This window comes from Penicillium chermesinum (assembly GCF_028974085.1).
Source record: "Penicillium chermesinum strain IBT 19713 chromosome Unknown utg000008l:1.0-1752722.0:1.0-1753981.0, whole genome shotgun sequence".
Taxonomy (NCBI): Eukaryota; Fungi; Ascomycota; class Eurotiomycetes; order Eurotiales; family Aspergillaceae; genus Penicillium; species Penicillium chermesinum.
The window spans coordinates 273,445-287,289 of record NW_026695318.1 but is presented as its reverse complement, the minus strand read 5'-3'; the positions used below and the strand labels follow the sequence as shown (position 1 = coordinate 287,289).

Sequence of the window (13,845 nt, the reverse complement as noted above, 5' to 3'; positions counted from 1 at the left end):
CAGTGGAGACTACTCAAGCTCCACGTTCGGGCGCAGGGATACCGAATAGTGCATGACGACCACGGAAAGGCCTCGGTATTTCTCTCGAAAGTTTCCTTTCCTCTGCTACCTATTATTAACAATGAACCGCCGAGACTAGGTCCAGCAGCCTGAAGCTCTACCGATGCAAGAAATCACCGCATAGGAGAGCGTAGATGCTTTGATGAGGACGTCTTCGTGGAAGCCTCCAACCCTCGTGGCGACCATCAGGATTGACGGTCACCAACAGCGATATCAGATGATATGACTTCAGTTATGACGGATCGTGTATCCCCTTGAACAGCATGATGATCTTGACCACCGTCTAGGCGCCATGGAAATAGCCTAAGGGAACGATGTTTTGAAGATATCGAAGATTCAGGGTTTCAGGGCTCGCCGGACAAGACAACCAAGGACAACCATTTGGACCCCAAACTGTAAGAAAGACAGATTCGTCGTTCTTTAATTTAGCGGCGTGGGATCCTTCTATACGGGCTAAAGTCTATAGGGGACAGGCAGCCGCCCCTACTATTCTCTATCCATATGTTACGGACCCACCCCAGAAGGAAGGAATAAGTCAACCACGACCAACCAACATACCGTACATAGTTGATTAGCCTAGCCTGTCTGCCGCGCTGAATCCTAATACATCTGCTACTGGACCCGAACCCTTACAAATATGAACCACCTAGCAATTGGCCTGAGCAGAAGGCGTACACCACAGCTTAGTAGCCACCACCAAAGCCACCACCACTACCACCATAGCCACCACCACTACCACCATAGCCACCACCACTACCACCATAGCCACCACCACTACCACCATAGCCACCACCACTACCACCATAGCCACCACTACCATAGCCACCACCACCACCACTATTACGACCACCAGGGCGAGAATTAGCTAAACAGACTATGATACGGTGACCGTCAAGACTATAATATCGTGCATTAGCTGATTTCTGGGCTTCTTATTATAAAGTTGTCCGCAAGCCTTACTCGGTGTCATTAAGCCCATCGATTGCAGATGAAGACTCTTGGCTGGAACTAAAGGTAACGAAGCCAAAGCCTCTGCTCCGACCTGTGTCGCGATCACGCATAACAATCTAGTTCATGTCAGCACCAGGTGGGGTTTATTCTGGAGTATCAGTAGACATAGCTTACCGAGTCAAGAACACCTCCAAATTGGGAACATGCTCCCCGTAAGGTGTCGTCCGTTGTATTCGAAGCCAGATTCCTTTTCGTATCTTAATTAAAATTCATTTCATTTCAGTTGTCAAGGGAGCCTACCCGACATAAACCTTTGCAGTCATGGTGGGTGGATATAATAAGCTGAAGTATAGTCTCCGCGTTTTGAAGCACAAAAATCCTACCGGCACTGAAGCAGAAGAGAAAGTTTAGAATAAGCGGTCTGGTAGGGGAATGGGCGTGCTTTTAAATTTCAGCTACTAGCGGTCATCCACCCATACTCAGTCAATTGATGAAGTAAGCCATGCTTGTTACGCATGCCATAATAAAGCATAGGAAATCATCAGCTCACCTACGTAACGTGCCAAAATCGCGTACCAACTGAAACTTCTGTACCCCGCCTTTCTCTACGTAGTAAAGTGAATTATATGGGATTTAGCGAGATGACGTCAGTATATATACCTGTGGGTCTACCTAAATTCCTATGATTTGGTGATCATATATGTACGCAAATTCTGGCTCTGAATATTCGGTGAAATTAAGAACCACTTATTGGGTGTTATGTTGGGGCTAAGTTCTAGAATGAAACCTGTATAATTACGTATCTTCGGTCGCGCCACCCGGACAAACTCCGGAGCGAAGCTCTTACAGGTTAGAAGTTAGAACTCTGGAACCAATCTAGAAGTTTAATAAACTATCTATATGTTACTATAGGTGACATCATTCCTCTGCCAAAGATACTGCCTCTTTGGGACATGAAGGAGTCGGGTAGCTCCTGGGAACGTTTCCTTCGATCGCGCCCCACTTGTCCGTTCATGTTCCGTAACACTAGACCTGCGGAATATAGCTAAGGTGAGCCTGGACTGAGTTTTACACAGTAATTCTGAGTCTAAGCGTCTTCACCAAAGCGGCGCTAGGTATGCAGAGAAGGATGATTAGGCTTCCGCACAACCCAGCTTGACCCAGACCCAATCCGGAACTAACCCGGACTGGGCTGGATTTTGGGTCGAGATCTCCGACCCAGTATTGGGTCCGGGTTGAACTGGGTAACCCAGGCTGGGTTACTGGGGCCCTAATTGGGTTATATCATGACAACATAGCGTAGTTTCGAGTGAAGGTACATTTTATACATATTTGTATTGAAATTTTGGTATCAGGCTCTAACTTTTGAGCTCAAGAACGGTCCCTCGATAGCACTGAGGGCCTGTACCACAATATAACCACAAGTTTTCCAGGTAATAAGATATTTAAATAGAGAAACTTACAAACAAAGACACTTCTAATTTTATATCCTACTTTATTATACAAAATTTCATATTGGAGTAGTAATACCTATGTATGTAAGTATTGACATATTGACTCAAGCATCCTTTGGGACTGTTGGACGCCTGTCCCAAGTGATCATTCAGCTGGCCGGCAGTCGAGATTCGTGGTTTCTTCCATGAAAGCAATTTCCTCGCGTGATGAGAGACATGAATCCCAAATACCTATACAGGTGATTAAAGGAGGAACGCACTCAAATTCATGACCCATCAATCATAAAGTTGAGAGGGCTACGATGAGGTCCCGTCCTCTTCATAAGATGCTCAGCAACCCGACCAGAGCTTCGCCAATTGTGTCTAAATGGAAAGATAAAGAAACGGCGCAAGGACCTCAAAGGGCCTGAAAAGCAGAATCTAATGCTTATGTTCGAAGACCATGGGCCTCAGAAGCATTGCCACCGCAGATGCATCTCGTGTAGGACGGATAGATCGCAAAAATTGCATCTTCGGTCCATCAAGTGTGAGTCTCTAAAATGCCTTCTCACTCCATTATAGTCTGCATATGCCTTGGGACTTTGAAAGCATGCGAAGGTTTGCTCTGCATTCGGGATAAGCTTCCTGTCAGAGGTAAGTCCATTCCTCTCCGATGTAGTCGTCGGCGTACCAGCCTTCATCTTTCGAGCTGGCGGAGGGGAAATAACGTCCTCACTGTCGGACGGCGCAGAGCGCTTCCGTCGCCCTCGAAGAGGACCACCCTCCTGAAAGCCGCAATATTGTATTCCAGCAGCAACAGCTTTGTTGCGCCGCGTCCACTCATCCTCTAATGAATCGGTGCTGGGCCAAGTAAAGAATGTCTCCACGAGAAGGATCTGCTCCGATGGCATTGCAAACTCCTTCCGTAATACCTCGCGCGCAGGCTCATCGCTGACAGCCCCGCCGGTCAGCTGTCTTTCAATGTCAATCACCGCCTGTTGCCGACTGAAATCACGGCGTATTTCCTTCCGCCGTTTGTCCTGCAGACGGCGGCGCAAATTTTGGACTTGACGTCTCTGGTCCTTCAGCATTGCCCGCGACGCTGGGTCATGAGGGCGGCCACCGCACTGAGTCTCTAACTCGAGTTGCCAGCGTATGGCCGATAGCAGTTCAGGGTTTTTCTCCACTGATTCCCGATCGGCGTGGCTCAGGTCCCAGGACGAGTCTGGTCCTAGGACAGCTCGAAGCTGCTTCACACAGTGCTGGGCCCCTGATGTCTCGAGCGGAAACCCCTGCTGTGGGCATGTACATCTTCCAATATGGTATGAATTCACCCCTTCTATTGGGAGTGAACGTGACGTTTCTATATCATCCCCTGGGCGCTCTTCAGCCGGGGAAGGGTGGGGAGGTCCCCCAGAGATCCCCTTACGGGGTCGACGAGGCAATTTCCAATTGCTGGGGTGCGCCCCCAAGTTCTAAATTTAGCATAGACTGCTTCCATTGCCTCCCTTCACCCAAAAGAAAGTGAGTAAATGCCGCTTCCATGTGCTTTAAACTCCCAGTCTCGACAATTGCCTACCATGGTGTGCCCCTGGAGTCTTCATCTACTGCCACTACTGTTCAGTATCAAAAAATAATGGACTCTCTACTAGCAGTGCCTTACTTGGCCATTTATCATCGATGCTGAATCAGCCCCTGCAGCCCTCAGTCTGAATAGCCCCCAACGCTGTGAGAATGTGAGGCTCTATGTGACTTTCTCTACTGTATCAGCTTGAGACGGCATCGGTTGGTGGTTCACCAACCTAAGAGAAGCGATGGAACCAACAAGATACGTGTTGAACCAACAGATTATGGGCACATTCTCGTTTGAATTCACGCTGGGAAATTACTGTACTGTACTGTATTGCCTCTCCTAGCCCGAAAGTATCCATGGTGAGTCAACACCTCAATTTGACCTGGTTTCATCTGCGTATCTTCCACCTTGGTGATTCAATAGGCCTTAGACTTCACCATGCTTCAACATTCATCTCTCTTCTCTGTATCGAGTCTTGCGCGTGCATTCTACCACAGCCTGGGTATAAATGCCACCTCGCCCACCCTAGTGCAGCTTTCCTCCTGATCATCCTTCCCAGCTGTTTCTTCATCGGATTTTGCTCTGCTAGGGCGCTACAGTCGATAGCGGAAACAGCTTCTACCCTGACGCCTGTGTGTCTTTACTCAGGCCCCACTGCTAAGGGATCTTTACTCCACTATTGTTTCAAAGATAGATGGAACTCATAAATGTGACTGTACGGATACCGTAACTTACGTCCAATCTACAAAACGGTGTTTTTACTAAAACAGCCTTATAAGAATCCCCGGCATAAGCGCGACAATAAGACAGAAATTTTGAACTTTATGGAGACCTCTTCAGTCAGTCGTAGATTATAGTTCTTGTATCCATATACAGTGAGACTACGACATGGCGAGAATGGGAAGCCACTTAGCCAACGCCGTTAGGTAGAGTAAGTATGTACATATTTCGAGGTCTCATGACCTTCGACTTCGTAAGAGAGATGGAGAAAGGTGTAGAGAAATTAGTAACCAGACGCAGTGGATTTCGAAAATCTTATATTATTCTACTAAAGAGGTAGCTTGGACAGTATTTCCAGCCTCTCCGCCCTGAGCTCCCCTCTCCAACAGGAGCTGCACATTCTTATCGTGTCCTTCAAAAGATGCAGCTTGGAGAGCATTTCCATACCGCCCACCTTGAGCATTGACCTCAGCTCCTCTCTCTAGCAGGAGCTGCACAATCTTATTGTGTCCTTCAAAAGACGCAGCGTATAGGGCATTTCCATACTCCCCACCTTGAGCGTTGACCTCAGCCCCCCTCTCTAGCAGGAGCTGTACAATCTTATCATGTCCTCTCAAAGACGCAGCTTGAAGAGCATTTCCATACCGCCCACCTTGGGTGTTGACCTCAGCCCCCCTCTCCAACAGGAGCTGCACAATCTTATCGTGTCCTTCCAAACACGCAGCTTGCAGAGCATTTCCATACCGCCTATGATGAGCGTTGATCTCAGGCCCCCTCTCTAGCAGGAGCTGCACAATCTTATCGTGTCCTCTCAAAGACGCAGCTTGGAGAGCATTTCCATACTCCCCACCTTGAGCGTTGATCTCAGCCCCGCTCTTCAGTAGTAGATTCACGACCTTCTCATAACCAGCCAGTGAGGCCCAGATGATAGGGTAGGTTCCGGTGCTATCGGCTGAATTTATAGCTTTCCCATCGAGAGACAGTAGAAACTCAACTTCTCGCTCATGTCCGTTCAGTGATGCCAGGTGTAAAGCAGTCATTGACGGCGGAGCGCCGTAAGGGTCGATAGCCTCCCAAAAGATTGGGAACCACAATGAAAATCTCTTTCTGCTCATATCGTAGATTTGCTGAACTTGACCGGTCGCTTCTTGGTCTTGGGTCAGACTCATCTTCCGCTTGTGGTCCGGCCAATATAATGCTGAATACTCTAGAAAGCTTCGAATCTTAGTGCATGATTCTTCCTCATCATCTTCCAGATCCTCCATCAATAGGTATCGTAAACAGATAAAGGCCATTTGATCCTCTGTTTCAGTCAGGGACCACGAGTACAAGCAGTTAACGCTGTTAGAGCAACTCTTCTTCAGAAGAAATTCTCTGGCCGTTTGATGAATAAGGTAGATCTTGGAATTGTTGATGAAAACAAAAAGGCCACATAATCGACGTAGCTTTTTGTCGACTTGGGATGCTTCAATTCCAGCTTCTGCAGCAGTTTGAGCGTGTGGAGAGGTGGCTATACCGAGCGCCATGGCCATTTCCGCCGTTGTTAACGGGCGCCGTGCTGCAACGATAATTTGTAAGATCTTCCTCGTAATGGCTACTTGACGGGAGGGCGATCGACTAAGAATCTTCTCGTATGCCTCATCCACTGATTGAGGTATCGTCCGTATTTCTTCCTCGGAAGGGCGAAGACTATCCTCAAGTGTGGATCGAATATCGTCTAGGGCTAAATATAACCAGAGATATGTACGGTGCTCCATTTGTAGAAGCTGCTGCTCGAGTCGCTGCTCTGTGTCATGTGATAACGCTGCTCCTTCGGCGAGCTCTCTGACTCGGACCTTCACGACAAGGTTGATTTCTTGATGGATTTGATCATTTTCTTCCTCGCCTTTCAGATGAAGATGGGGGAAAGAGTCCGTGATTTCTCGGAATCTTTTCTGAATATCGTCATAGGGACGACTAGTGACTAGAAATTTCAACCAGGTTTTCTGTCTCTGCGAACGTGGCAGGCGATGAAACGACTGTAGCTTCTTAATCAGTCGATTTTGATCAACCTCACGGCACTCGTCAAGCGCATCGAAAAGACAAATCGTCTTGCATGATTCATCTGATAATACAGCGGTTGTAAAAATTCTCCACAGTTCGTCAACCTCTTGTCGCAGCTTTTCACCATTTCTTTCCCATGACGGTATGGCATGGCGCAAGAGCTGAGGCCGCTGGCTAAAAAGCTGATGGAGTACTGAGCAGAGTGCCGTGGCAAGATGATTCTGCTCCTCGTTGTCCTTGAAAAAAAAGTAACAGATGGTGACTCCTGAATCAGAAACTTCTAAGTGGTCTTCGATTATCGATCGGGAGAGCACAGACTTCCCGCAGCCTGGGTCAGCAGACAAGATGAGAAGATCATTGCAGTTGCTTTCCGACCAACGGATATATTCGTGGCTCTGTGTAGCCCACAGGCAGGTTCCTTCCACTTTTTTAGGATTGATGTTCTTTTGCTCCTCGTAAGTTGATATCTTAAAGATTTGGTGGCAGCGGTGTTGCTGATCCGTCAAAACAAATGAAACCTTCTCCCGATGATGTTGTTCGTGCTGAGTGAATGCCTGATCGAGGCGTTGATTTGTGCCTTGGATTTCGGTCTTCAATCCGTCTATAAAAAGCCATATAAGCAATTCACTCTCCATTCAATATCAACTCAGCTAAGACTCATCTCACTTACTGCATACATCTACCACCAAACTCTCTTGTGATACATGGCCAATAGGAACATACCGCAGCAGCTCCTTTGTATACGCCGCGGCAACCAGAGCGGCATATCCTTGCCATTCCTTGTTCTTGTGCGAGTCGGCGTAATCACAAACACCGCGGATGACAATACAGGGGAAGTCTAACATCAGACCAGCTGCCTCCATTTCAAAGCACATGGCCCCGGTCTGTGAACGAAGTTGCTCTCTTGTCCGCCCGTGCTTGATGACATTATTGCCAGAAGCAATGATACCATAGCGTGGTAATGGGTCACTATCCTCGCGTTGATCTCTTGTCTCTTCCCACTCGGCGAGACATCCATCGCAGCTGCCCGCATTAGCAGGGTGATCATACTCGTCTGAAATAGTCGATCAGATTGTGTAGAAGGACGGCTAAAAGTTTTCCGGGTTCGAGCGGTTCTTCCGATTGCGTTTTGGAGATATTCTAGGTATCGAGGATCCTCGGTCAGCGCGGCAGCTCTCATCATACCAACTGCGGTCAATAGTGCCCTTGGGGGACTGTTCAGCGAGCCCGTTCGTTCAAATTCACCACCCGCAATAACTTTCCCCATATCATACTGAATCACCCCACCACAAGTGCCGTGGGGATGACTGATGACGACATCGCCAAGTCGAATATCATGAGCAGGGGAAGGAACTCCACCCCCGATACCGACCATCAATCCGATTCGAAGCGACTTGGAGAAGGTGCGAAGCATGTTGTTTGCGACCGTAGTAGCTGTGGTAGTTCCGTACTGGCCTCCTGGCAGGCAGGCGATCACGACGTGGTGTTTGCCGATTCGGCCCAGCGTGTAGGTATTCGAGTCCGCTGCATCTTGTTCATCGAGAATCCCAAATTTCTCATCTAGCATTTCGCCGGCGGCAGCAGCCTCGATTGGAAGGGCACAGATCCAGCCAATTTGGAAGGCGTCTTTGGGAGGACGGGTCATGTCGAAAGCTAGCGTGGTTCTGCGAAAAGTACGCTAGTGTGGCGATGAGTATTAGGAAAAGTTGAGCAAGAACAGAGCCTGGTGACTCCTGTGCGGGGTCGTCACGGGAAAAGAGCCCCATCGTGTAGCAGACGGAGCCTCGTCGCCAGCTGCAGAATCTCAGCCCGGGCTGGGGGGGAGGGGCATAATGCGGCAACGGAGCAGCTGCTATTGGACAAAGCCAACGGCCAGCTAGGGTGTATCACACGTGATATGATGGTCCGTGACCGGCGATGCCGTGGCACTACGAAGTCCAATCAGAACGACTGGGTTGAACAGCGTCAGTGGTACTGTAGAAGTATGGCACCCAGGCTTGACGCATGGCGGCTCGAACTCATCCGTGACATGATCCAAGACCCTCATCCATATACTAACGCGCAGGTCGCCGAGGCTGCCCATTGCACCGCACGATCAGTCAGCACTCTCCGCTCGAACCTACGATGCTTTGGAAGAGCCAGAGCGCCAGCCAACGGTATCGGCCGACGACGAACGGTTACCCCACCTATGATCGAAGCTCTCTGCGAGCGTCTCGTTAAAAAGCCGGATCTCTTCCGAGTTCCATGGTATTTCAGAGATCGACAGCTATTCCTGATTGGGAGTAATGTCAGCATTTAATATTGAGGGCCCTTCCAAACCCAAAAAAAAGATTCACCAAAAATCTCTCTTTTCTTTTATTCTCAGTTGAGAAGATGGAATGTTAGCAACGTAAGAATATGAGCTGGCTACTCGCATATCATTGGTTTCCGTGCTGATGACTACTCTGCGTACAATGCATCGCGCATGGACGGTTCCCACAGTAAGTTGCGGGCCGCGCGATGGGTCCGGAGCAGCCAATCGTTTTGCATAAATATAGTCACGTGCACTATCCAATACCCAAGTACACCCCCGACAAAAGGATAATAAAACCAATGTGTAATATTCCGTCATCATAATACCGTAAGTCGACTCTTGTATACAGAGCATTACCTTAGGTGCTTATTACCGTACCGTTAGCCGTTAAATAATTTTACGCGCTAATGCCTTGGCAGTGGGGCCTGAGTAAAGAAAAGCAGGCGTCAGGGTAGAAGCTGTTTCCGCTATCGACTGTATACATAGAACAGGTAGGCGATTAATATGATAGCTAAGAAGGAGCAAGAGCAGCGGACTGAATGTCTCTCTTTTGTTTCTTCCGCAGTAATTTGAGTACCCCGACCTGAACGTAGGGGTAAATAGAGAGAGCAGCCATTGGGAAAGCCTAATTTTTATCAGTGACATCTATGGTGGCTAGTTAGCTTGCCCTCACTTTGATGAATAGTTCGCATCGTTTGGTTTCCGTCATATTGCAGCACAGCATTATAATCGCGCGGCCGAAATGCGGTGGGTGCGGTCTCCAGAAACATCCCAGCCCTTATCATAAATAAGCACCATCCCAAGGTTATCTAGAATCGCCAATATACTGATAGGAGCAACTATGCCAGGCTGTCTTCCCAGATCAGAGAGCTTTGAGCCAGCATACGCTTCCGACTCGACAGACATAGATTCCGAGTCCGAGTATATCCCTTCTGAAACAAGCGAAGATAGGGATTTCGTGGTTTCGGATACAGATCATATATCTGATATGCTGAGTGTTTCTGATGAGGACTCTGACAGTGAGCTTGAGAATCAAAAGGCGGGTCAAGCCATTTCCTCTTGCCTCTTAAGAAGCTCTGCTGACCTTGATATAGATCACTCCTCACTGTGCGGAACCACAGCAAAAGGTATACATCAAAACAATTATGAAAACGACGGCGGACACCGAAGACGGTGGAAAGCTCCGTTATATGGTACTATGGTATTCTTGGGAGACTGAGGATTCAATGAGGAAGATCAAGTTGTAGAGGCTGGCCTACTTCGAGACACCATATGATATAACAGTCTGGGTTGCTATAATTTGAATATGATGAGCAGGTCTGAGAAGGTCTTCCATTACAGAATATATGGCCCAGATGAAAGCTTGATGCTCTTGTCAGGTGATTTGAGAGCTGTTTGATTAGCGGGGAGCCTATCATCTCTCAGGCAGTCAAGTCCGTGACTAATTTGGAAAACTATCCGGAAATCAAAATAAACCCTCTTCTCCGGTTATTCATAGCGCTCTATTACACAAACCCAAAACGCTCTCGCTATCCATTCTAGACAATCTCCAAGCAGCAAGAATCACAAGGCTCCCGGTCTTATGAATACTCTGAGAACCGGGAAATCTCTCTTAGCTCGTTATCGTGCGGGGAGTGATCAGGCAGCATTCTTGCTTTCTTCCTGTCAACTCTGTCTCTTCTAGGTCGCTGGAATTTGCGGTAGCACCACCTGTGCAAAAAACGATGCCACAGAAGGCGGCAGCTCCCGAGAGGATCGTTCCAAAGAGCACGGCTATATTCTGCTTATGGACTTCCATAGAAGATTGACCGATGTCTATCTGAGCCAGCTGCGCCATATCAACATTGGCTATCGTCGAAGTGGCTGCCGTTGGCGTGGATATTGTTGACGCGGACATCGTCGACATGGATGTCATCGACGATGTAATACTCCTGCTCGTCCCAGTGGGCATATTTGTATGTTCCTGGGTGGGAGGGTCAGCGGCAGTGGTGTAAGGGTGGAGGTCGGCAGACGTGTGCTGCCCTTGCTCGGAAGGTGTATAGCGTCCTTGGGTATTGTTCAATGATTTGGATTCAACGTTCCATCCCGACGGTAGATGGGTCTGACCAAAGTCTCCTGCGAAGGTTGTGTGATGGGTTTGATCTGATGGAGAGAACGAAGAACCCTGCGGAGAGGTCATGGGTGTCTCATTATGGAAGCCCGTTCCTTGAACCGTTGTCGATCCCAGGCTCCCGTCCGTGGTCGAGGCTGGCGGTAGAGCAGCGGGCTTGTATGGATCGGAGATGCCCGCGGGTAGGTGCTGGGATATGCTCATGGGCGCGTCAAGATCGACTGATAGCGGGCCTGAAATCAAAGACCTGGGGCGTCAAAAGATCCGGTTCTTCCCCGATTTCGCCGGAGCAAAAAGACTGACCTACGTGGTTGGTTTGTAGCACGGTCGTTTGTGGCTCTGAACTGGATGAAGGATAATATTCTGCGGTCCCTGAAGCCACTGCACTGCCGCTGCGGGTACTGCCGGTGAGCGTGACGCCGTCGTATCCTTGCGTGGCTGTCCCGTTACGGCTGGAAGAGGCCACGGAGCTCTGCACCCCTTGTGATGAGCCTACCGCTGCACTTGGCTCTGTAATTCCCGCAATGGATGCCGGAACCGTAGGCACGGTCGGGGCTTGGCTCGGCTCGACCAACTTTGAGGCCGTCGCTGCATCTAGCCCGGCTAGGTGAGATTGATCGTACGAACTGGTCTTTGGGGTTACTGGTGACGCCACCGACGCCATATCACTCGAGCTCGGAAGGAATGACGGAAGAGCCACACCAACAGTTTGACTTGGAATGATCTCCCTTCCGCTGGATGCTGGCGGCTCCCCATCGATCACGCTTGACGACGTTCCTACCTCTAGCTCTTGGGTTGCTATTGCCATGGTTGAAGCCGTATCACTTTCGTTTGAGGAAAGAGTCTGGTCTGTAGGGGCCGGTACATTAGCTAACAAGGTGGGTGGGTTGGACAAGCTGGTCTTTGTCTCGTCTACCGGCACGGCCTTATTTGATGCAGCAGCCGGGCTGGCAATGGCTACCAAGCCGGTGCCACTGCCTACCGAGTATAAATTCTCATCACTTGTACTGATTGGACTGAAGACAGCGACGCCAGGAATCGACGACGGTTCAGCGAGACTCGAATTGCTCATCGGTATGTAGCTGGCCGTACTCCGCTCTGTCGTCTGTGATGAAGCGGCACCATCAGTCCTGGCTATGGTTGATGCTAATGTTAAGCCTGGCTTGCTGCCAGCCGGGATATGGGAGGAGTGAAGGATCGTCGCGACAGAGTCCTTTGTGGCGCTGAGCTCGGTAGAGGCTGTTACTGCTTCTGAGCGATTGTCGGTGGTATTCCGCGTTGACTCCGATCCGCGTGTGCTTTGCGGGCTTGATAATGGAAGGTCTGCGCTGGTAGACGGCATCACTAGCGATGTGCTTACCCTGTCTGTAGCTATAGTGATGCCCTCACCGGACCCAAGCTTAGATACCTGGTCAGCCGCACTGTGGGAGGATGGTGCGCCTCTGTCTGCTATAACAGACGAGCCTAATGGATTTGTCATATTATTCTCTTGCTTTATTGCCATGTTCGAATCTTCCATGCTCCGGGTTTCCGCCGGCGCTGTGGAATGTAGATAGCGAGGAGTCGGTATAATAGCTTGTAAGGTTATCTGATGCTAGACCTAACCTCAAGGAGATGCTTCCGGGCCTATGGAGATAAAAAGGTCAGATGACCGTAGCCGGCCACAGTATTAGCGCCAAATACTGGAACGTGGCGTGTTTTGAGCGATGCAAAACTACGGATATGTACTTCTGGATTTGGGCAACTCTCCCATGGCGAACTTGTCGGAATTTGGTTATAGAACATATGGCTCAGACCCGAAGATACCCAAAGTCCCAATTCAAACTCCAAATGTATGCCCTGTTGGATGCTGCTTTCAGCTCAAAGGGTTATCTTTGGATGATCTTCAAACAGAGGATAGTCTTGGATGCGATCCCCTGGAAAAAGCTCGGCGGAAAATTCGGACAGCGATTTTCTGTACCTTCGGTCCTCCCTTTCTTGCAATGCGTGCTTTGAGCAGTCTAGGGACATGAGATAGGAGCCGAAAACCCTTCTCTGTGCTTTTGCCATGCACGCTCTTTCGTGAAAAATACCCTGATTTCCGTACCCTCATGATCATTCTGATGATATGCTCAGCTATCACATCTACTTGCACTTCTTGATGACCGAGAGCCCCATTGCTATCTGGAGAGCGTATCAACTCGCCGGCTGAGGGCGGATACTGTTCATTGACCACATGCCCACCGGGAGGAAGGAAATAGCTCAGTCCGGGTATGCCAGACTCCGTGATGAGCCATTGCGCTATAGATGCTAACGTCCTTTCGGTCTTTTCAGAGTTGGCAAGCTGGATGAACCGGTAGAGGACGGGCAGCAAATTAATCTGGTGGGTTGGCCGGAAGGGTTGGGAAACCACTGTCCCACGTTGAATGGTTGGGACCCCGTTAGGTCTTTCTTTGCTTCGTGGGATTTCGTCTTGGCGCCTTGCTTGACCATCGTATATAATACTTTGTAGCGGTTCCTTATCCACCTCTAAACAAACGATCAGTACGATGTGGCGTGGGGTCGAAGGGAAGACGCAAAAGCCCTACTCTTGTCTCTTGTGAATGTATTCACAGACTCAATGCTCTGATGCCTGGAACTATGGACACAAAGGCAGCAAGCCGGCGAGTCTTCAGAGGAGCCC

At 49.3% G+C, this 13,845-nt stretch overlaps 6 protein-coding genes across 6 annotated transcripts; 2 read left to right on the top strand and 4 right to left on the bottom strand.

The window, feature by feature from the left end:
• Positions 1-743: 743 nt before the first annotated feature.
• N7468_009897 (RNA recognition motif domain-containing protein) lies at positions 744-1,334 on the bottom strand (the record flags this gene model as incomplete). The annotated part of the gene is made up of 4 exons (XM_058479192.1): positions 744-957; positions 1,021-1,127; positions 1,186-1,258; positions 1,312-1,334. The coding sequence occupies 4 exons, from the start codon at positions 1,332-1,334 to the stop codon at positions 744-746; spliced, it is 417 nt and encodes a 138-aa protein (XP_058325760.1).
• A 1,580-nt stretch (positions 1,335-2,914) lies between these two features.
• Positions 2,915-4,048, bottom strand: N7468_009896 (uncharacterized protein; the record flags this gene model as incomplete). The annotated part of the gene is made up of 2 exons (XM_058479191.1): positions 2,915-3,714; positions 4,024-4,048. 2 exons carry the CDS (start codon positions 4,046-4,048, stop codon positions 2,915-2,917), a joined length of 825 nt encoding a protein of 274 aa, XP_058325759.1.
• Positions 4,049-5,057: 1,009 nt separating this feature from the next.
• On the bottom strand, positions 5,058-8,425 carry N7468_009895 (uncharacterized protein; the record flags this gene model as incomplete). Its single annotated transcript, XM_058479190.1, has 3 exons — positions 5,058-7,381; positions 7,451-7,834; positions 7,966-8,425. 3 exons carry the CDS (start codon positions 8,423-8,425, stop codon positions 5,058-5,060), a joined length of 3,168 nt encoding a protein of 1,055 aa, XP_058325758.1.
• Positions 8,426-8,680: 255 nt separating this feature from the next.
• N7468_009894 (uncharacterized protein) lies at positions 8,681-9,079 on the top strand (the record flags this gene model as incomplete). Its single annotated transcript, XM_058479189.1, has 1 exon — positions 8,681-9,079. The coding sequence occupies one exon, from the start codon at positions 8,681-8,683 to the stop codon at positions 9,077-9,079; it is 399 nt and encodes a 132-aa protein (XP_058325757.1).
• Positions 9,080-10,685: 1,606 nt separating this feature from the next.
• Positions 10,686-11,387, bottom strand: N7468_009893 (uncharacterized protein; the record flags this gene model as incomplete). Its single annotated transcript, XM_058479188.1, has 1 exon — positions 10,686-11,387. One exon carries the CDS (start codon positions 11,385-11,387, stop codon positions 10,686-10,688), a length of 702 nt encoding a protein of 233 aa, XP_058325756.1.
• Positions 11,388-11,902: 515 nt separating this feature from the next.
• N7468_009892 (uncharacterized protein) lies at positions 11,903-12,376 on the top strand (the record flags this gene model as incomplete). The annotated part of the gene is made up of 2 exons (XM_058479187.1): positions 11,903-12,257; positions 12,312-12,376. 2 exons carry the CDS (start codon positions 11,903-11,905, stop codon positions 12,374-12,376), a joined length of 420 nt encoding a protein of 139 aa, XP_058325755.1.
• Positions 12,377-13,845: the final 1,469 nt, after the last annotated feature.